Genomic DNA, 23,280 nt, shown 5'->3' on the forward strand with positions numbered 1-23,280 from the left:
TTAATAAATTTACAAAATTAGGCTTCATATCTAAAATGAAAAGGGCTTTGAAAAACATAATTTGTATTATGAAAAATATACACATCCTGWGCACAAGAGGGAGTAGAATTGCTTGTGGTTTACATTCTTTTAATATTGACATGTCTTTTAGAACAAAAAAAATTCAGAGAGAGTTGGAAAAGTATCTTCTTTTTCCACGTGATATATATATATAAACTGTGACGCATTGGGTATCACTTTGACTGTTATTGATAAGGGATTGAGGAGGAGAGATAATAAGCATGGGACACGGCCCTAGGCTGGAAGTAAGACAGCAGAAGGCTATATATTATCACTAAATAACAATTATGTGACAAGCAGAAGATAGATGAAATCAGTTCACTGGGTTTCCAGTAGCGCAGAACGATGTACGCAGGGACTCAAGTGTGTATTGTCTATATGTAAAAACGGATATGAGTTACAGGCTCTACACTGTTAAATTCTAAATGATTGATTGTTGATGGGGTTATTTGTAGTGATTTATTTGTACAACATGGCTGAAGAGTGTTATTGGTATTCCAAGGCAGTTTGCTAATGTGACATGTTTCTCCCTCTTCATCTGCACTTTCTTTTTTAATTGAGATTTTAAAAATCACCTGTCATTTTCTTTCTTAATAAATAAAAAAAAATGTCTTTTGGGGACTACAAATTTGGTTTCATGTTGCTGTCTGAACCATATGTTCACATATTCCGTTGTCTTCAGAAAGAAGTGATGGAAGACTCGTTCCTTGGTACATTTAAGCCTAGAAAATGTACCTAGCAGGAACAGACTACTAGACCTTGAGCATAAGGAACACAATGTGATTTACATTGTTTTTTATTTATTTATTTTTTTTAGCATTTGAAAATCAATTCAGGAAACAGAGGGAGGATGAGGGGGATAATTACCTATTTCAGCTGTTCATCTACAAAGCTTCATAAGAATTAGTTGTTTATAAGGGTTTTTTGAGGAGGGAGGTGTTATTTGTTTGTTTTGGTGCTTCTTGTAGATGTAAAAAGAGCTGGTGAGAAGTGGAAATAAATGTTAAAAATTGGCAGAATTATATATTAGTGGAGATTTTTCTTTTATTGTGGTCTTATTCATGACTGCTAAGAAATCGTCTCCTTCCAACTTTTTCAGTTTTTCATATAAAAAAAAAATAGTACTGCCCTTTCTCTGAGATCTTACAACAATAAATACAATAAATAGGGGCGGGAAGATCCATCAGTCATATAATGCCATGGCTGAGTAGGCATAAGCCATGGGGGAATTCACCAAATACTGACCAGTAGATTCAGCTAGAAAGAGTCTTTAAGAATATATTTAAAAAATAGCACCAAGAGAATATAGACCAGGGAGACAGTGAGATTTACCTTAAGTGCAGTACGTACAGCCATGCAGAGATGACTCCATGAATCCTTGGATTTGCTGACAGAATTCCTATGAAAAAATACAAGTGTCAAGAGTACAAAAGGCTATCAGGAAAGATCCTATTTTTTAGTATAAACTAGAACTGCAGTAGTCTTCCATTTTCAGTTCTGTAGCTAAAAGCCTGAAATTAAATCTTGTTAAATCATTGGGTTTTTTATTATTAATCCTTTCTGGCATTGGGAATCAAGATGAATGAGGGATTAAGTGACAATTTAAGTTGCTTTCTATCTTGGAAGTTCAAAAAGCCAAATTGAAACGTACATATACACCCCTGGAGAGACTGATACTTTGAGAACACAAGTATTTCCAGCCAAATTACAAAATTCCTTACACAGTGCTTCTGTTCATAAATGCTGAGTTTAGCAATGCTAGAGATGCGGGGTTTTGGTTAAGGATACTCAAAAGGAAAAGATATAATGCCACTCTYGCAAAGAACAGTTGACAGAAATATCCCACGGCTCTGGATGAACATCATTATCCTACCACGACTCCGTTCTCAGTGTTCTTGGATGTCCTAAATCAAACTAGGAAATACGTTTTRCCTTTGAAATGCATTCATCCACTGAAATCTCTGCAACAGTTGTAAAATTAAACTCCCCTGTAATGCAGCAACCTACCTGGGTGTAGGATGCTGGGGTTCACAGCAGGTAACGCAGTGGAGCAGGATTTTTCGTTGTGCTCACTCCTGCAGCAGACGTAAGTAAAACTAAGGKGACAGGAGTAACTATCACATCAATAATATTAAAATGGAGGAAAACTCAAGTATCGGAGCAGATTAAGGTTCTGATCAGAGAGAGAGAATTGAAGGGTTAAAGATAAGAAAAAGAAAGAAAAAAATACTACTTTAAGTACTGTTGGACACTTTGCCAGAGAACAAAAATTGTTCTCTCACATAAATATTCTATAGCGATGTGTTTTGCTGAGCATGGAGCATTTTSTTCAGCATTTTGTAGTGTTACACTTTTCATATGAGGAAAATTATTGGTTAGTTAAGCATTAGTTATTGACATCACCACAGAAATTTGTATTATTAAAAAGTAATWCGTTCATTCGTATTATTAAAAAATAATCATCTTGTGTTACTGGGTATCCAACTCATACCCATCCAAAAAAGTTTCTAAGAATAATAGGCAATTCAAATCAATTTATCAGTGACTTGTCCAGGACATTTCTCACTGCCAGGTTTTATATCTCCTATAATCAATGATTTCAATGTACAACATATTATTTTCATATTGTTCCAATTTTTAATAATCAATTATTTTTAATAAAAAATAGGTCTATGTATATTACATAAATTTTGCAGTCCTTATCACTAAAATAAATATATATAGAGAGAGTTAATTGGTCCATATTTATTTTCTCCCAACGCTGTTCATTATATCTCCCTCTTTTATTTTGATATTAATCAAGTCACATATCAGTCATTCAATTATTTCATCTGAGACTGAAGGAGATGAACCCCTAATGATGTGGATCTTCCTGATTATCTTTCCTTAATGTTGGAATAAAATTAGTTCTTTTTCTTGTCTCTGGAAATAGGTGGTGCTCCAATAGTTCTATAAAATCAGTAAAATTGAGTAAAAATTGCATAGCTGATTCTTAAATTCTGAACTCTGAAGTTCTCTGGTGATGCTTATTTAGGCTATTTAAATTTATTGYCATCTATTTTTTCTGCTATGGAAAATATTGCAACATTACACAGTGACATCTGTGTTATTTGTGGTATGAAAGGTAGAACATCAATTTATATCGGGTACTTCAGGATTTAAATTAATTAATATTGATTTTCATTCCTACCTAATAATAGATAAATAYCAATAGTAAACCTGTCATTAGAATCCGTTTTTTGTATCTTGAAATGTTTTTAAAATTCTCTACTTGTATGTCATTAGCTTTGCTAATCAAAGGTCCCTCTTCCCAATATTTTGCTTCCCTGATCAGTTTCTTTCAGTCCTAACCAAAAATTTATTCATTTTGACCATCAGCTTTTTTTCATAAGCTTATATTATTTTCATTTGTCTACTTGCCTAAGACAACAGTATATATTGATAAAATAGCCTTATATTCTGTAATTAGAGCAGTCCAAACATTCCTTTGCGTGAAAAGGTTACTGACAATTTGGTATCTCAAAAATTATTCCAAAATGTATCAAGAATATGAAACTTCCTCTTTTTTTCTTTTTTGAAAGGTAGAGGAGAGCCCATTGTTAGGCCGACTTTGAGTTCTGGAAACTTGCTGTAACGTATTATTAAACATTCAGTCTGTAAGCATAGGATGATAATAAGGTGATAAGAAACAGACTGTATGGATTTGTTAAGAACAAATCATCTCTAACTTAAAATAATTTTTATCTTTGAAAGTGTGAATGGGATAGAGGAAAGAAAGATACATTTAGCATTTGTGAATTACTTCTAGGTGCAAGAGGCTACAATCATTGAAAAGCACAGAATGAGAATCCCAAAAGATCAGTAATTGGAGAACTTGATTGAAATTAGTAACATAAAATTCAATAAAATGCAAAGTACTACACTTACCAAAAAACAACATCCAGATGGAAAAAGAGGAATAACTGATTAAWTAGCAATTATATTATATTATAGAAATATTTTATACTATAATGCATCATTTACATAGTATCTATATAAGAGACAGTATAACTATATTATGTAAACTATAGAAAACTGAATACTTAGTTTTATTCTAGGGTTTACTAAGGGACATGTCATCTATAGGATATCTGAGATTATTATTCTAATTCTTAATAATGTTAACATCTAAAGAAGTATATCATGTCTAGCTTTAGGTCATAAATTATAAGATGCAGAAAAACAGGAGGAAAGATAACAATGAAACTGAGTAAAGGATTAGAAACTATGACTTCTAAGAAAAAGTGAAAGGAATTGGGTTAATATAGCTTCAAACACAAAAGACCAATGTAGACCAGGATGATAGTCTACTATTGCAAGTGTAAGTTTAACATCAGCAATAAAGTGTTTTATATGCTTCATGGGATAAGTTGATTAAGTAATAAACAGTTTTGTAGAAAAGGAAATGTAGACTAAAATTAAGTAAGGTTTTATAATTATTAACTGAGCAATGAAACAGGTTAATTTGGAATCTAAACTCAGGCGTCTAAATCACTAGACTTTCTTAAGGACTTGGCTGGCAATATCTGTTTGATCTTTCCTCTGGGCAAAGGTAGGGCTTGAATAAATTCATGAAGTCCTTTTGATTCCAATATTTTGATTATTTCTAGCACAGAATATTTTTTAAATGTGAAAGTCATACCAATAACAAAAAAAGAGCATAACAAGCTGGTTACTTTTCCTAAAATCCATGTTTTTCTTGTATGCCACATAGCCACTTTAAAGAACACACACACAAGAAAGAGATTTCATGGAGATATATAGATTTCAATGATTGGCTACATTTCATACATATCAAACATAGAAATGAGACTTCCTAAGCAGCGTGTGTTAGGATGACAATAACATATTTGTATCTTCCAAGTACAAAATCAGTCCCTACAGTGCACTTAACTTTCCTACCATATTTTAGTTATTGKCTGTGTAAATGGTTATAACAAAGAAAATATTTGAAGATTTATCACAGTAATTAAATCTGAACAAAGACAAATATGTGATTGGTAGAATTCTGTTTCAGGTAAGTGAGCAGTAGATATGGAACCCCCAGAGCAGAAAAGAAGCAATTTCATTGCTAGTTGATAAATAGATAATATCTGTTTGCTCTATGTGGGTGCATTACAATGCAACAAATAAATTACCTTCATTAAATATTTTCTTGGAGGATTAATGAGCAGTGATAACAAGCTACAGCAGCACAAAGAAATGCACCAAAATTATTTATTTGTTTGTGGTGGGAGGATGGAGGTAAACCAGTTGTTATCATTCATCTTAGCTAAAAAGAAGTCTTCTCCACCCCCTCACGCTGAATGTGGCGTGTACTCCATCACTAGAGACTGCAGCATATTGCATTCTTATATTCCGTGGCTAGTACACAGAATACCTGAATAGCAAGTCTGACAATGAGATTTAAAACTAGACTTAAGATAAAATACGATTTTGTATATTCAGCAAGGGAGATTTAGGCATATAGTTTTCCTGATGACTTATTTTGTTTAAACTGAATATTTCTGAATGGTAACATGCAAATTACAGGATTTATTGGGTGAACGTTTTGCTGCTTTTCTATAATAAAAAATGGAGAACAGAAATGAAGAACTTCTGCAGAACTGCTAAAACTCCCAGATCATTTCAGATTTTGGCTGTCATGAGGAATCAGTACTGTTTGTTCATCAGGTACTGCCATCTTGTGGAATTGGATTAATCAGAGAAACCCCTAAACAGAGAGTGAGAGAAATATATCTCCCCGACTGGATCCTGGAGGACATAGACTAGTATATCTCCCACCGTATCACAAAAAGAAGACACAAGATAGACTTATTTCTGGTGCAAATACTATAACTCAGCAAAAGTGCAGTTGTGAAATGTGTTTGTATGTTCTGCCCTTAAAGAATGACAGATGCATTATTTAACAACTGTTATGGACTGTACATTTAGGTTCTAGGTGGCCTCAAAGGAGTTTATATGGCAACTTTCTTGTTACAGCTGCACAAACCACCTGCAATACCACTTAGCTGACAGGACTAATGAAAAGACTATCCCAATTCTAAGCACTAAGAAAATCAAACAAGCCAATTTCTCAGGAGAAAAGCCTTGAAGACAATCTGAAAAACATTCAGACTTTAACAAGCATGGAGTGAATGCTTGGTGATATCTGAATGTCTCCACTACAGCTGTTGTTACAGCATCTACGGGGTTATTTGTCTGTGACCCACAGTGGCAGTTAAGACTTTTGCATCACCAGCATGGCATCTTCTGCATCAGAAAGACAAATCCAAATACACCGTAAAAATGCTGATGTGTCAGTATTCCAGCTTTATCCATTATGGGAAATATGTCAAATTGTGACAGTTCAGGAATTAGTGTTGTGAGGCAGAGAAAATAATCTACTAAAATCATTTAAGAAATAATAGTAAACAAAATTTCCCTCCATAAATTCATCTTGGCAGGAGATTGATGTGCACTTCTCACTAATTTATCATTGAATGACCCAGATTTTCACCCGCATAGCACACTAAAAGGTCCTTAATAAAACAGAGAAACAAGTTGAGCATTTGGAAGGCTTTCCTAAATGACCTTCAGAAAACAGACACAAAAGCTCTTGGGAGAGATTTTTCTGTAAACATGGCTGGTCATTCATAAAAAGAAATGTCAGCTTTGCTGACACTAAAATGATTTAAATCATTTTCACACCAAAACTTTGCATATAATAGAACTTATATATTACATATAGAAGAAGAMTCCTTCATCCCATGTCACAGGAGAATGCCAATTTACTACTGCCTCTATAATTCATAATTTTTCTGGCTTTTAAATCTTGTTTCTGAGTGTGTTGATGAATAATATCTACATAGAAGTTTGTTCTCTGCTGGCAGTCAACTATAATTTCCAGGAAGAGCTCTGCATCATCTTTGTGATTTTGGCATAGGTGTCAGACTAAAAATAAAATTGATGGCCATGAAAATATGAAATAAAATCTGTATATATTCTTTAAACATACTCTGAACTTCTATATATTGCAGTATTCACAGTTTTTTGCCTTCACCAAAACTTTTATTCCTATTTAAAGCAAGATGAGTATAGCATGAGAAACCATTTACTCAGTCATATTTAAGTTCTTCTCATTCCTAGAGTCATTACTTCCATATTTTACAATTGTAGGTGTAGTTTGGCTGTTTAAATTTTGGAAGCAAGGGCTTTTAGCTTCCAGATCTCTTCAKATTCAGTGCTATTTGCCTCTCAGTCTTGAGATGCAACTCTGGAACTTAGATTGATATTAAAAAGTTAATGCAATGACTGTTGTGTTCTCTGTTTAGTCTACTGACACTGTCTAAAATCTTTTTATGCAAATCAATATACGAAAATATAAGCTTGAAGTTCATTAGCAGCTGTAAAGACCTGTGTACAAATAGGCCTAGAGAAAGCATCTTTCATCCAGTCTTAGAAATCTTGGTTTAAGTTTCAAAAAATTCAAAATATCACAATTTACCATTTTGTAAGAGGCAGAAAATATTTAAATGCAAGATTTCTGTCTTGTAGCTTGCACTTACTCCTATGCTGGACTTTATATTCACCATTTATATTCACTGTTGTTCTAGAATATTTTGGTGTGCAGATATTGTAGAAAAATGTTAGACTTAAAAAATAGTAGTTTTAAAAAATGTTTCTCTCTGTATTAGCTATTCCTTTAGATTTCTTTGTGATCACTAGAGTATTCACTTATGTATAGTATGTTCAAAAAGAAAAAAAAGAAGATATTTTGTACCTGGACAATCTTCATGAGCTATCATGTGATTTAAGAACCCTAAATTTTAATTTTACTGGCATGCAAAATGGAAACAGTAAGAGTCTCAGAATATGAAACCAGCTAGTGTTTCATCCTCTACCAGGGCTGCAAATTCAGAAATTTGAGAGTTTTGTACAATGAATCAGTGTTAATATACCTATTTTCCCATTATTTCAGTGGTCCTCTTAACATACTTTTGTAAAATCACTTCTGCCAGATCATCCATCTATTTCTGTCAGCTAAAAACTGTTGGTTCCCCAGATCCCAAGCCAGCTGTGGTTGTTTCTGATGGTTCTGCAAAGCATACAGTGGAAATTTCACAGTTTCYGTGAGATCAGTATATTTCCACTGAAGCCCATGCATATTATATAGACATAACATTCAAAATTATATTTTAGAGTCTGCTGAATTCCTTAAACAGGTATAAAAGAAAAGGAACTTCATAAAGTACATAAGGGGCTTTTCACCTGCAAATAGAGAGTTCAGAATTCARTTCAGTTCAGTTCAAACGAGCATTCAGGTGCCTCTCGAATCCTATCCAAAGTCTTTGGGTACACTTTGAAAATGTATTCTCAAAGTTTTATTTTTATAAATAAAAAGAAGTAATTCCTTCAATGTCAATGGGTTAACATTGCTCAGGAAGTAAGCTGCTAGCAGAAACACAGAGGCTGTAGGTATGCAAAAGTGAAAACATTAATTGTAGTTTAATAGTATAAATGGTTTGAGTTTTAGGTAAAGATTTGGCAGACACTATATTACTTTTTTATCACTACCCATTCATCCATCACTCTATTTTTTGAGAGCAAAATTATTTGGCAGGTGGCAAAATGACAATATCCCTCTAGAGACAGCACCTGCTAAGACAAAGTATTTCATCTTCTCAAAGTCATAAAAATTTATTGCCTGAAATCCATTCCTTAGCAGTAATTCTAATTAATAAATTAATAATTAATTCGGTGTGTTTTGGGKTACTGATTGAGTAAATTCTGTTCTACTTGAACTGTCAATGAACCCACAGTGATGACTGCTTTATATTTGGATTGAACTACTTTTAAGTTAAAGCAATTAGTGAGGCTGATTACTTTTCATTTAAATTGGTAACAGGTGTCTTAATTAAAATCTATGCATTTTACTTGAACTTGTATGTTCATCATCACTTTACATCATTTTATGCTGCCATGAATCATTTCTGCCAAATAAGATATTGTAGCAAAATGTGGCAATGAAACATTCAGTGAAAAAATTTCTAATTAGTATTTTGCCTGAAACATAACTGGAGAAAGGAAATTTTGAATATTCAGAGTGCTTTTTGTGAGCCCAAATACCTTAGGGTCCTGTGTAACCACTCAGAATTACAATTAAATATGAAAAAGGGGTTTAAGCAAAAAGCTAATATGCGCAACTTAACTGTCTGTTTGGAAAAGTCTTCTTATGCTGTCTGCTAAATGAGTTTAGTCCTTCAATAGCRTTTTTTACTAAAATTATGTTTTTTATGTGAAAATTTTCATCTGACTTCAAAACTGGTTTGAGTTTGTTTAGAAATAATCCAAATCATCCTTTTTTCTCTAAACAGCTGTTTGCACTGTTGGTTCACATTGCTGAGAAACTGGTCAGCATGGTTTTCCATTCCTTTCTGACTACCCTATGTCAGGGAACAGTAAGAATAAAAACTGAAAGGACCAATTAATTGGAAAAACTTACACAGCATACCTGGCAGTGGCATATATTTAGTTAAGATTTTAATGTATYTCATATTTCTGGTACCATGAACAACGATACAAGACCCTCTCCTACCATTAGAAAAACAAGGCACACAGAAAATTTGAAAGTTTGAGGCATTTCCTCTCACCCCTTTGATCYTTTTCTTCTCCAGCTAACTTTCTGTCAAGAAGATACTTGTTAGGATAGTGAAATATGTAAATATATGAGAGAACCAGACCGATATAAGGGAGATTGCTGTCTTCATATTACTGCTGCAGCTGATAACAGTCACTCAACCAATAAGTGTCTAAAAACTTCCCACACCGGTGAAGCAGTCTGCATCTTGGAGCAGTAGCAGGGACTTTACATGACTGAACTAGCCTTAGCTCTTCCGATTTTAGAGCCAGTTCTTCCAAGACTATCACAGGGAAGATTGCAGAAGCTGCCTCATACTACTGTGTTTAAGTAGTTTGTTTCTGTACAAGTAGTTTAAGTAGTAAAGAATATTTCTTTAAAGTGTGAAGAGCAAATGAAACAGTGGAAGATAAGAATCTTATTAATTTTACTGATACTTCTAATGTGGAGCCATCAATGCATCTAGATTTATAATAAATCATGATATAATCTCATACTGAATAATGGGAAATTATCTCTTTTTCTCAACCAATTATTATGAATATAAAGGGAACAGTTTATACTTCTCAGGTGTACTGAATGATTCACAGGATAAAAATAAGAACTAAGACATTGGTTTCAATTACCATTTTTAAAGAAGCACTATGATTAGCCTTTGATCTCTCTGATTATGAGGTACAGCATTTGGTACCTTTAGTTTAAGGAATAGTTCCTTGATCCTAGGGTTTTAATGTGCATGATAGGCAGGATTCTGAGATTCTTCAGTGAAGTATATATAGTGCAGCAATATAATTTGCAAGGTGGGCTGAACAACTCTCGAATCTGTTGATTTTAAAAAAGACAGATGTTTAGAATAAAACTGTTTATCCACACATACGAAAAAGTCCTCGCTAGCTCTATAGGAAGCATTACAGTCAATGAAAAGGTGAACAAGTAGAGAAATTAGTGTTTTATATATTAYTTTTGGCTTAACTCAAAGTATAAGAAAAGGGAATTACATAACAGTTTGAGTTGAATAATTTAAGTAATTTTTGGAACAAATTCTGTCCTCTGGGAAACATACAGGCTCACCTATACGCTATACCATCTTCAAAATCCCAAAGAAACAAAAAGTCCACTTCTTCAGTTCTAGAGTAAACAAACAAAAAGTTTTAAAAGATTTTAGCTTTTGATTTTTCYGGATTATTTAAATCAATTTACTGAAAATAGATTGAGTGTATCCATTAACAATACATAGCATTTTTTCTGCAATTAATTTCTTTTATTTTTTCTGTTTTCTTTCAGAGATCATCTATAGTTGGGTATTTAATGAATTCCCATCTTTTGTGGCAGAAGATAGCAGACGTTTCATCTCTCAGGAGACTGGCAATCTCTACATCTCCAAAGTACAAACATCTGATGTTGGCAGCTATATATGCTTGGTAAAAAACACAGTGACAAATGCCAGAGTTTTGAGTCCTCCTACACCTTTGACACTGAGAAATGATGGTAAGAAAGTCATTATTTTGAAGTACTAAATAGAGCAAAAAATGCCAAGTCAAAAAWACTGGATGAAGTTTTACAGACATCAGCTAATTTAAGAGCCAYGATTTTGTTGTTTTTAAATATATGCATGMGTTTACTGCAGCAATCAGTAATGGAAAAGTGTCCATGGAGACCATTTCTTTTAAAACACTTAACACTTGTGGGAATATTTAGACCTTCAAAGTTTGAGGTGCAGTCTGCCATCTCCTGAAACATTTTGTTTAGAACAGTTACTCCTTTTTACTATTCTAGTGTATCAACTTTGCTATAGAGAGAAGCAAATCTGCTTTCTCAATAACATCTAACTCTTCAAGGGTCAGTTCAGTTGCCTAAGCACAGGTAGCTAGTGGCACATGAGAAGCTGTCAGGTGTTTGAGACATCCACAAGGGACCGGAAAATGCTGCACAGGACATAAAGGAGACTTGTGCCCTTATAGACCCGCAGCTGGGGCCAGAGGTATGTCCCTGGGCATCTCCAATGACACAAGACACATATAGTTAAACAGCTGAATACGTCCCCTAATGTTTGTAACTTTACCCGTTGCTATACTAAAASCTTCTTACACTTCTATGCTCTAATTTCACGTCCTGCTCAAGCACCAGTGCAATGATTTGATTACAGTGATAGGCAGTTACCTCAGTGCTTTTGAATTTCATCAAGGTATGGATCTGCAACAATTTTTTGGAAAGAAATACTTAAATCTTATTTTTGAAAAGTGACTTAGGAAYGAGAGTTTCTGAGGCACTTGCAAAAATCAAAAGAAAACATCTTCCTATAATACGTCTTATGGAGCAGTATCATATTTCAGTATAAATGATATATATCTGATACTATTAAAACAGATGCCTATAGAGGCAACAGTGCTATTGGCTCTTTTGTAGGCATTTTTTTTTTTGTAATTACATTTATTTTCCTTTTTCCAAGATATTTCATGTTTAAGGATGCTCTTCAGAAATATATTTCAGCAATTCAGCTTATATAAATTCATACTTGTATAAGCCAGAGAGAGAGTGTCTAAGGCTTTTGTCTTGCTCGTGATTTTTCTGGCAGTGAGAGAATCCCTGTGCTGTAGCAGCATTACAAAGATGGGGCTCTAATAGAGATAACTTTGTTTARCAGACTAAGTAAAAAATGTGTTCACAGATTAGAATGGAATTAAGTTAATCTTTATTCCCGGTAACTGGGTTGATACTTTTCATGTCTGCACAGCATGAGTCCTCTGCAACAAAAAGCTGCATGTTTTACTGTATCATTTCCTATTTTATTCATCCTTGTTTAGTACCTATGCTAATTATTGAGGTTTAGATGTTTAGTTTTATTACATATACACAAAAAAATACCTTTTTAATATTAGTCCTTTGAGAATGGAAAAATAGTGACTTTCAGTTTAATCAGTTGAAATTCTGGTAAGAGAAGATAGAATTTTATTATGTCATATTTATTATTCATATCTTACRCTATTGTTCCTTTATAACATAGTTTTTCATGCTTTTGTTGGGTTCCAAGTGTATGCAGAAATTCCACAGAYTAATTATACATAATGTACTAATAGTATACAAGCACACTYGTTACAATATCAAAAGTGGAGAGAGCAAATAATGATAAAGGCAACAGTCTACAACACTGAGCTAAAATCTGAAATCTGTGAAGGAAAACTGTGCAGATTTTCCTGAATGTCAAGTGGGTAGTATACCAGCCTCAGGCAAGCCCGTGCTTCATGGCTAGCTGTCSTACAACTGTGATAATCCAACCTTCTGAACAGTGTGGAATAAGAGGGAGACATTTGCACATAGATGGACTGCTCCTGAACAATTTCCCAATTCCTTTTTATATATGCATGCATTTCTACCAGGCGTGCATGCCTTAATTTTTAGCTTTYGAGATTTTTGAAAACTCCTCCTATTACAATGGAGCTCCTTCGCATTCTCTAGCTTTGCTTTTCCTGTGTGATTGAGCAAGTTTCTCAGTGCAGACCCAGACCATTCCACTTAACTTTGCAGCCTCCATAAACTCACCTTGAGAAAAWATTAAGGAAAACTCTATTATTTAGCCACTAGGTCTCATTATTTATCTACCTTCTTCTCACCTTCTCCACAGAATGCAGTAATATGTATCTTCTAAAGTCTATCTAGAATTGCAGGTAAAAAAGCCAACTAACAATATTGCTCTTTTCCTTTTTGATACAAGTTACTTAAGTTATATGTCCTTGCTCACTGGCTAATGTTAAAGGYTGATGACAGAATTTTAAAAATGTGCATACATTATACTCCAGAGTATGAGACAATACAGCTGCTAAARGAAAGATGCTCATTACAGTTAAAAAAAATAATTTGTGAAAACAGAGAGAGCCAAGGGTGAACTATCATAAGCACATAAGAAATTTAGGATGGCATTGGAACAAATGCCATATTCCTAAAAATTGACTTACTACTAYGTGGCTAGTCATTTTGACTATGGCATTTAGCCATATATAGTCATTATTTGTTAAGCGTGGTTAAAAGATGAATTGAATCACTTCCCATTGCTTTTCAAATRTTCAGTTAAGTCCCCAAATCACACAGCTTCCTGCGTTCTAGTGGTCAGCATACCAGCTAGTCAACACGTTTATCAGAAACAATATGAAGAACTTGTACTTTTAAACAGCTTTTACAAATAGAACTATATATATATATATATAAAGAAAAAAAATGTAGTTTCTTTTCATTAGATATATCTATACATTACTTCAAAAGTCTTTTACCAGATGTATTTGTCATTCTTCCTCATGTGTGTTTGCTTATTTTTTTATTTGTGATGTCAGGCAGTGCCTATTCCCAGAGGACTGGACAGCCTGTGGCAAAACACTCCTATGAGAACATTGTTCTGTGTTTCTCTATGAGGAAGAAATAGAGTAATATCAAGGCTTTCTGTCAAACTCTACAAGAATGTAGGAATTTCCTTGCCTTTCATTAATCTTTTATTTCTTTAGTGATGTGTCTCAAAGGGGAACTTAGCTTCTTGATACGGAGCAAATTAAATAAAAACATCAAGAAATCCTTCAATGGATTCTGAATAAAATGAATACCTCATTTGTTCAGATGTCCTTGACAATCAGTCATTTTGTACAATTCAATTTCACTTCAAGCTGGGTTATAAAAACACTTTAAAATTCTATCTGAGAAGATTAAAAGTTTTATCAGAAAAAAAGGATGCATCATTTCATCAACTGACTTTATAATATATTAGAAACTTTGAGGAATTATTTAATGACTGTTTACAAATAATAAAAAGTGTTGTTAAAATGGATCTTTCCATGCTTGAATGCTGATTGGGAGCAGTAAAATGCCTTAACTAGTAAAAACAACAGAAAGCCTCCACAAATTTAGGAAATAGAAACCTAGGGAGTATAAAACACTTGATGTTTCATAGTACAAGGCAGTTATTTCAAGTCCACATTTTTCCTTCCAATTTTTCTTCCTTTTTTTGTCTTGTTTTTATTTTTCTTAAAAAGTTGTTAACATCAACATTATTACAGAAGAGAATTAAGTTATTCTCCATTTTATTTTTGTTACTAGTGTCTAAGTTGTTTTGCTACAGTGAAATTTCCAGAAAATGGAAAACCAGTAGCATTCCAGACACCAGAGAACACTTTCTACTGTGCTTTGTTAGAGTAAATTAGACTAACTCAACCGAGGTCACTACATCTGACCAGACATATTCTCATGTAACTGAATGAATAGCCAAGCCTTCATATTTTTTTTTTCAATGTCATTATAGTTCTGTAAATTGAGTTTTGTCTGCTCTAATCCTGCAGATTTTGGTGTCACTTTTCATGTGATTAATAGTATTAGATAGTCATAGGTAGTATGGATATCTAAGTATTAAGGATGTTTATTCTGACTTTTATGAGAATGCGTTCTGTATGTGCTTGCTCAGCTTTACCTTTGGTACATTTTGGAAACACTTGTTTCCCAAATCATGATGAGTTTGGAACAAGTAACAATAATTTTCCCAATGGTAGAAAATAAACATTAAAAAGACCACAATTGGATAGAAAGTTAATAAATAATGTATATAATTTAATGGAATAGAGCAMACCTAACAAGTCACAGACATAAGCCACTTGTTTCCATTAAGATGTTGGTATTCCTTAATTAACTGATAATTAGCACAAAAAGATTTGCCTAAAGATTGACCTTAATGTTTTATGAATCTGTCACTTTTCCTTTCCTTTTCCAAAAAATGCACAGATTTTTTTTTTCTACTTGCATTACTGGTTTTGTCTTCTGATGCATTTGTTCATGTGGGACTAAATTCTAGAAGACACAAAGGGTGTCTGGATTGTAATGGGAGTTGAAAACACTTATCCAGCTGTGATTAAATCCTATCAGGTAGTTTAGATATTCTGGCCTTGTAGTCTGTTTCTTTCTTACATGCTATATTGCAAGATCATTAACTTATACTTTTAAATATCGAGTCATATTTCTCATGTTCCAAGAGTGGCAATCTGTACAGCTATACAAAACTGGATCGGCTGGAAACTGTTGGAACACCTCATGATGTTCCAAGATGGGACTAGACCTTGAAAGAGTCCCTTTCCTGGGGGGAAACTCCTACCTTCTGAAAAATAATTAGCTATGAATCGATTTTACTTTGAGCTCTGATAAGATAACTTCGTTCAGGGAGTATTACTACTAAGTTGTCCCACTAGCTTGCAGGAACTTTGTCTGTCAGGAATGTAATTGTTGCTCTTTTTAAGTAGCTAAAGGAGCTTAAGATTCTAGATACATCCCCGTATCATTTTGCACTTTTTCTTCTCTTTTGCAACCATGTTCTCATTTCATTCATCCTCTTGATGATTTATGAATCTATGATTATGAAACTATTAYGCAAAGAATTAACTGTTCCATAGAATATGTAGAATACTGTCAAAAGCATAAAATAAACTAACTGGAAAAAGAGTATYCCTCTAAGTTCAATTCAGTAGCTGGAATGATATTACATGAAACTGCAGCTATTAAAATTTCAGACAGAAGTGTGCTGGTAATATTATAATTAATGGTGACTTAATTAAGATTTATGCAAAGTGGCAACAAAAATAATCTTTATAGTTGCAAATGGCTTCAGATTGTTAAGAATAATCATATATAACATTATATGTCCTGTCCCACGATCTTAGATATATATGCACATRTGTCTGCTTGCTTTGCAGTGGTGGGATGTGACAGTGTTCAAATAAGAACAGCTTGTCAGCTTACTGATCTTGTCAACGTCGTGAAATAATTTGTTTGTGAACAGCAGGCCTTTAGATTGGGGTTAGGACTGTAGTGAGTTTATAACAAGGACGATTTGTTTCTGTTGGCTCAAAATAATGGGTATTTCAACAGCTCTTGCTAACAGAGGAGAAACACTAATGTTAGTTTGGTCTTTATTATTGAGGAAATAATGGATGCTAATATTTGCTTGGCTATCTGAGGAGTTTCAACTGAAAGGCATTTCCCATTTAGGAAGAACTTTTCAGTTAATTAGATAACATCGAATATCAGACTAACACCAGTTTGTGTCCTAATTGATTAGAACCGAACGAAAATTTCCTCTCTGCATGCTGTAATCATTTTAACACTGTTGGTACCCGAACAGGAGAAATATTTTGTTTTCATCTCTTGKTGTGGATTGCAACAAAAATGGAACTTAATATCAGATTTGAAGTACAAATATTTATGTCATTTATTGTAGGATAAATGAGGTTCTTCAAGAACAGTGAATCTGCAATCAGCAAAGTAATTAGAAATCCTATGAAAATTAGCCCCTCCTCTCAGTACGCATTTAGGTTAATAATATTTATAGGTTTCTGAATAGCTTTTGTAAGACCAGCATAGATAATCCGTAGATAGTTGGAAAAAAAGGAATGGTCTTATAAATAAATATTGGCCAGAGATGCTTAAAAGCAGGTCTGTCAAGGATTTCTTGAGTAAACTTCAGCACACTATCTTTTTCCTTAAAAAAAAAAGAAAAGAAAGAAAGAAAATATACACACTTCCTTTGCCCTCTTGAGTTCCCTCACACTCTTGTTGACTCATTCTTCGGTTTCTCATGCAAGACTGCATATGTTCTGGTATAAAGGAGTTCTCATTTTTGTTGATGTGTACGGCTACTCGCAAATATTACCCCTGTACATAACGAATGTTAATTTGAATGTTGAGGTTATAATGTTCCCATACAAATACATATGCAAATACGTATTCTTCTTTGTGTTAGAATGTTGTATACAAGCTGGTCAGACCCTCATCTTTGAATGTCTAGAAGGTGAAATTTGGATCCAATGCCAGATGTGCTGTCTTTAGCAGAAGGGCTTAACTGATTAGTAAGAAGTCTKTTTAAGTGAAGTCTAAGACATGGCTCAATAAAGACTTCTCTCAGTAGGAAGGAGAGCTGACAATTTGGTCATTGCCACTAAGTGATTTTTCAAACACATATAAACAGAAATGTCTCCAGGCCAAACAGTAAACTAGAAATTTCAGACTCTCGTTTGAAGAACTAGAGAAAATACCACTGCTCCCCTCATTGCTTGTTCTGAGCTTACCTCGTTGCCTTTGTGTCCTTATGGACCAACTTCAGCCTTCTTTACTTCGGTCATAACATACCCACTTACATTTTGAAAATGAAGTGCTCTTAGTTGTACTCTGTTTTGGTTAAGAGAGCTAGAAAGCTCTCATGAGTATGAATGACACGTTTATGAATAACTAAGAAGTATTTCATGCCAGAAATCCTGTTTCTTGCAAGGTGAGGGCTACTTAGACAGAGTTCAGAGAATAAGTCCTGGAGTAGTGAAATGGGCTGGAAAAATCAAATTTAAAGTGTGAAGAGTTAAGCTGTATTTAAATGTCAGTTAAATGATTTGTTTTGGTTAAATGAATCCTTTTTTTGCATTTATACCTCCATACTTAGAAATATATAAACAACTTAGCCCTGAGTTATAAACTATAGAAGAGTTTATTCCTTTCTTCTGCTGTATTCTTTTTCCTAGGAACTAGATTACTACATATCTTTTGATACTAGGAAAGGTCTTCTTTTTCCCATTCATTGCTATGTGATAGGATTTGCTCTCTGACTAGACTATGAAAAAAATCTGTGATAATTTAGCTGTTCAGTGCATTACAGAGCAGAATTTCACAGACATCTTTAGGGCTTTTCACGGGATAAATGTATTGGTCAAATTTGGCGAGGAGATCTCTAAGTGAAAGGAATATTGCAGATAATTATCATGCAACAACCATTCTTAGAGTAAATATTTAGAGACTTAGAAAGGGTGCTGGTCCCCTGCGATAAGATTAATGGCAGGAGAGTCAATAAATTCTACTCAATGCACTGAAAAATTTCTTCTGTAGACAGGAGGTAATGATGGGTATCATCTTTACTTTTGAATCAATTTCATTTACACTGTGATTTGCACTATCATTTAAGTGCCTGCATTCTGTAGTCTTTCTTTCAAATAAATATTTATACTTAGAAATGCAGGTCTTCAAGAAAAATGCTAAATATTCATTTGTCACAAAAAGACCATGATGGACAAGCCTATTTTGCACCACAGATTATTGATAGGACATCATGCAAGAAATGATACGTGAACATCACTGCCATGGTCTCTTTGTCAAAATCTTCATATTTTTGAATAAATATTCATGCTACAGATAGTAATTCCAGTGAGATAAGAAACACATTTTCTGACCTGCAAAATTATTAAAATTTTATTACACACCAGGACAAGCCATCACTCTTCAAAACGTTTCCCAGAAATTGGCAAACACATCCGAACTTGAAAGAATTATCAATAAATTTGTGATGTATACAGACTGTAAAAGATATAGTTTAGCATTCCTACACTWTCTGATCAAGATCAGGGACATTGCCCAAAGCTCTCAGGCAAATTTCCAGTAACAGTAACACAATTTGTCTCTTTTGCTAATAAAGTAATGGTAAGCATAAATCTGTGCCTAATTTTTCTCCTGAATATATAGTATAGCCAATCTGTAGGTTTCATTTTCTCCCTAGCAGTCCAGTGATGTTTAATCAGAAATCTTGTGTTCTTTTCTAGCTACTGCTTTAGAAGTTTATCAGCTCCTTAWGCAAGAGCATCCTCTGTAACATGTTCCATTCAAAATAAGTTTATGATCTGAGTTAAAGAGCTATAATTTAACCRGTTTGAAACAAACCCAGATCATTACTGCTGAGGTGATTTAAGGAATCATCATGAAAGCTTATTCTCTGAGAGATTCAAGAGGGTAGGAAAGGAAAAGTTAGCCTCCACAGTCCAGGCAGATGAAGYAAGAAGATATCTGTACGGACAGACCTTATTTGTCTGTTTTGTGGTAGACATTTCTCGGTAGGTTATTTTCACGTGCGGGTAAAAAAAAAAAAATGTTCTTGTGTGGGTAGACTCGCAATTCTTGYACACGCTCCACTTGAGCTTGCCAAAGTCGTGGACTGGCAGGCAGGGGAAGAGGCAGAGCAGCGCTGCTCAAAGAGGTCGTGACGGACATTCCGCCCGCGGCTCCTTCGGCCGCGCTTCCCCGTAGAAAGGACTGACAGTCAGGCAGCAGTCCTGCGACTTTATCCCATTCTCCATTTCTCTTAGGTGGCCCAGAGGGATAATGTAAATGATTTTAGCTGTAGCCATGTCTGTAAATGTTTGCAATTCTATTACATCTATTTCTGTAGTATTTGAGCACCTCACAGTCGGTGTTGATCACATTATTGTGATTTAATGAATTGTGTTATCTCTGTTTCATGAAGGAAAACTAAAATGCAGACAGCAGTGTGTCTGAAGGTTCATAGGACACTTTGGGTAGCAGAGATTTGAACTCAAGTCACAGATCTGCGGCCAAGTCAGTGGAACAATTTATTGAATGAAACCACTTATTAAAATTAAACTTTTTTTTTTTGATTTATTCTTACGTGAGTCAGAGAATATGTTATAATTGTTCTCTGATAATTTCATAGTTGTAAAAACATATCTGAAAGAGGGAATAGGGAATTATCTCTTCTATAAATATTATACTCTGTTTCTGGCTGTGTGTGACTAAAAAGCTGTTAATTTTAACAAGGTTAAGATATGTTTAGTCCTGGGAAGTGTTCAATCATCTGAAATGATCCCTTTTTCAGTAATCAGAGATAAAATAGACATGTCATTAGTGAGTCATCTCTGTTAAACTTCACCTGGCAAGGATGGACAGTAAATATACAGTAACACAGAAAACTCTCCTGGTGCACATCAAGAGATCAGCAGATGTTAGGTAAGATAATTTGTCTCAGAATAAAGTTCAAATATAAGATTTACCTAAACAAAAAGGAAAAAGTGGGTTTTAACCCCCCTTTTTAATCCCCATTAAGCATTCATGATTTGATAAATTGGATTATTTTGGACCAGTGCATTTCATACCAACCACAAGTTCAGCAGTTTCTTTCCTAAATCTGCACCCTGCTGAAATGGCCGAGAAGGCGCAGTTTATGAAGTTGGGAGTGTTGTAAGCTAATTAATTAATCTAAGGAAAACTGAATTGCTGGGATCGTCTCTGTGAAGCAGGGAGGTAGAAGATTGTGAAAAGGACGGTGTTTTCATGGAAAGGGGAGGCAYGGAAGCATGAGATTAGCTCACTGTCCAACTACAGTGCTCAGACCAAGTAATCTCTGTGATTTGGTATCAATTTCAAAATCTTATATTATGTTTTTATTCTGTGCTGATCACTTTTATGTTTCAGGTCTATTAACTGGAAATAAAAAATGACTGGAGGAATTCTTTATGGCTTTAACCAAATGTCTGGAAGAGAGTCTTGTATATAAGTTTGAGACAGATTGATTCTAATGTACCTGGCTCAAGGCCTACATATTTCCCAAAAGTTCAGGTTTCTTTTAACACCTGATGCAAATGAATACAATTATTGATGAAAGTACAGATTATGGTTATGTTACTATTACTGGCTCATAGTGACCAAAACAGAAACTGGGAAAGATAATGAGTCTGGAGATACAGTAGCTATGGCAAATAAATTATAGTAAAATTTAGGAAGCTAAGGCCTTGATAATTCCCTTGATGCCTATGCAAATGTAATAGCCACATAGGTCTCCAAGATAATGAATAATAAAGATGAAAAATGTCCCTTTGCTATAATAGACTTTTGTTTCCTAATTTCTTTCACAAGGAACATTGGTATCATAGAGACCCCAAGCAATTGCTCAGTAATTTTTCTACGTCTTTCTGCCAGTTGCCACAGGCATGTCACTTGCTAATATAACAATAGCCCAGAAGAACAGGACACGGAACAAATCATTAGCATATCAGCATTTCATTAGGAATATAAAATGATGACTTGACTTGCAATGAGCATTTGATATTGGTGCGGATTGCATCTACTAATGGGAGTTAATGGGAGTTTAAAATATAAGATTTGAAAGATAATTTGTCCAACAAATGTGTTCATAAGCACTGTACAATTTGAAAGGGAAAAATAATTTAATTATATTCTGATATGCATTTTTTCAGGGCTAAAAAAGCAAATGTTTAATAGTATATGACAATTCAAAAAATCAATTTGCAGTAATAAAGTTGTATGCTAAGGCATAAAAAACTTTTAAACTCATAAAATCATTAAACCTTTCAGACAGTCTGCACAGTCAAAATATAAAGTTTAAAAAGAACATCTAAGGGACAGAAGGCTGCATCGTAAAAGCTAAATGAATTATCAGCAGGGTTCATTACAGCGGAATTTAGGGAGTTTCCCGTAACAAGATTTAAGTTCTCATAATTGCACTTCCAGTAGAAGAAATTTTAGAGTAAATACTGATGTTATAAATACTAACAAATCGCAAAGGCCAAACTCACACAGTGGTTCTAGAGGAAGGGGGATGTGTACTTTATCCCTCAGTCCTAGAGGAATAGCAGGTAGAAACACAATGCCTTTTCTAAAAAAATATAAAAATAAAATAAAAAAAGATTCCTACAAGCATCCAAGGAGCCACAGACCAGCAAGTCTGACTTCTATATCAAGCATTTTGATAGAAAATGCAAGGAAAAGTGTGACTTTATTTTTCATGTAACCATATAGTAGTCTTACTGTATTAGTATACATTATTAAAATGGCTTTTACAGAGAGGAATCATGTCCTCATTTGTGTACAACTTTGCCGAAGAGTCAGAGCGAATAAGGATAAGGGTGGTCTAGGTAGCACAATGTACTTTAATTTCAAAAAGCTCTGGACAAAGTCATTCATCAAAGGCTGCAAAGAAATTCAATTCTCAGAGAGGATGAAGAGGAAGAGGACTACAGTCCTATTCTGAATAAACAATGGATACAAAATTCAACCTTTTATAGAAGTGCATGATCAGTTTTCAGAATGAAGCGACATTATCAGTGAAGAAACAGAAAACTTTTTCACCATTCAACACACAAATAATCTGGAAAGGAAGTGAACGCTGAAGTAGAGAAGCTTGTTGATACAAATTTTTTCATGGCAGTTAAAACTAATCATTAAGAGCTGCAAAAGGATGTCATGATAATAGAGGGGTTTGTGATAAGTAATGACATCCAGTATCAAATTATATAATAGCTAAACTTATAAAGCTTTAGTAGTATCAGCAATCAATAAAGAGATCATGGCACCGTTGTGGATAGATATCAGCTCATTGATCAGCAGTGCAAAAAGCCAAGTAGAGTGGAATGGTCAGAAAAATAATAGAGAAAAAAGACACAAAACTCACCACCAACAACAGTAACAACAAAAAAAAAAAGAGATAGAAAGATCCATGATTTCAGTATCGCCCTGCTGTTCTCATATTCCCATCTCAAAAAGACATAACAGAATGTGAAACAATACAACAGAGGCATTAAGAATGATCTTGAGTTATTAAAGTTTCTGGGTGAGGAAGAATTAATAGTCTGTGATTTTTCTGTCTGTAAAAGACAGAGCCAACAGGGGATATGACAGATGTCTTATAAAATGATGGGTGACTCTATTGAGATGAATCAGAAACTGATATTCATAATCAATCACACACACACACA

At 34.1% G+C, this 23,280-nt stretch overlaps 1 protein-coding gene across 1 annotated transcript in view; it reads left to right on the forward strand.

The window, feature by feature from the left end:
• The window catches only part of CNTN5 (contactin 5), a 269,415-nt gene that overhangs the window by 79,502 nt on the left and 166,633 nt on the right, over positions 1-23,280 (forward strand). The window contains exon 7 of the mRNA XM_085309094.1: positions 11,003-11,206. Coding sequence (XP_085165220.1) covers positions 11,003-11,206 — 204 coding nt within the window. The remainder of the gene's footprint in view (positions 1-11,002; positions 11,207-23,280) is intronic.

This window comes from Rhea americana, unplaced genomic scaffold (assembly GCF_003343005.1).
Source record: "Rhea americana isolate MKP2758 unplaced genomic scaffold, rheAme1 scaffold_29, whole genome shotgun sequence".
NCBI lineage: Eukaryota > Metazoa > Chordata > Aves > Rheiformes > Rheidae > Rhea > Rhea americana.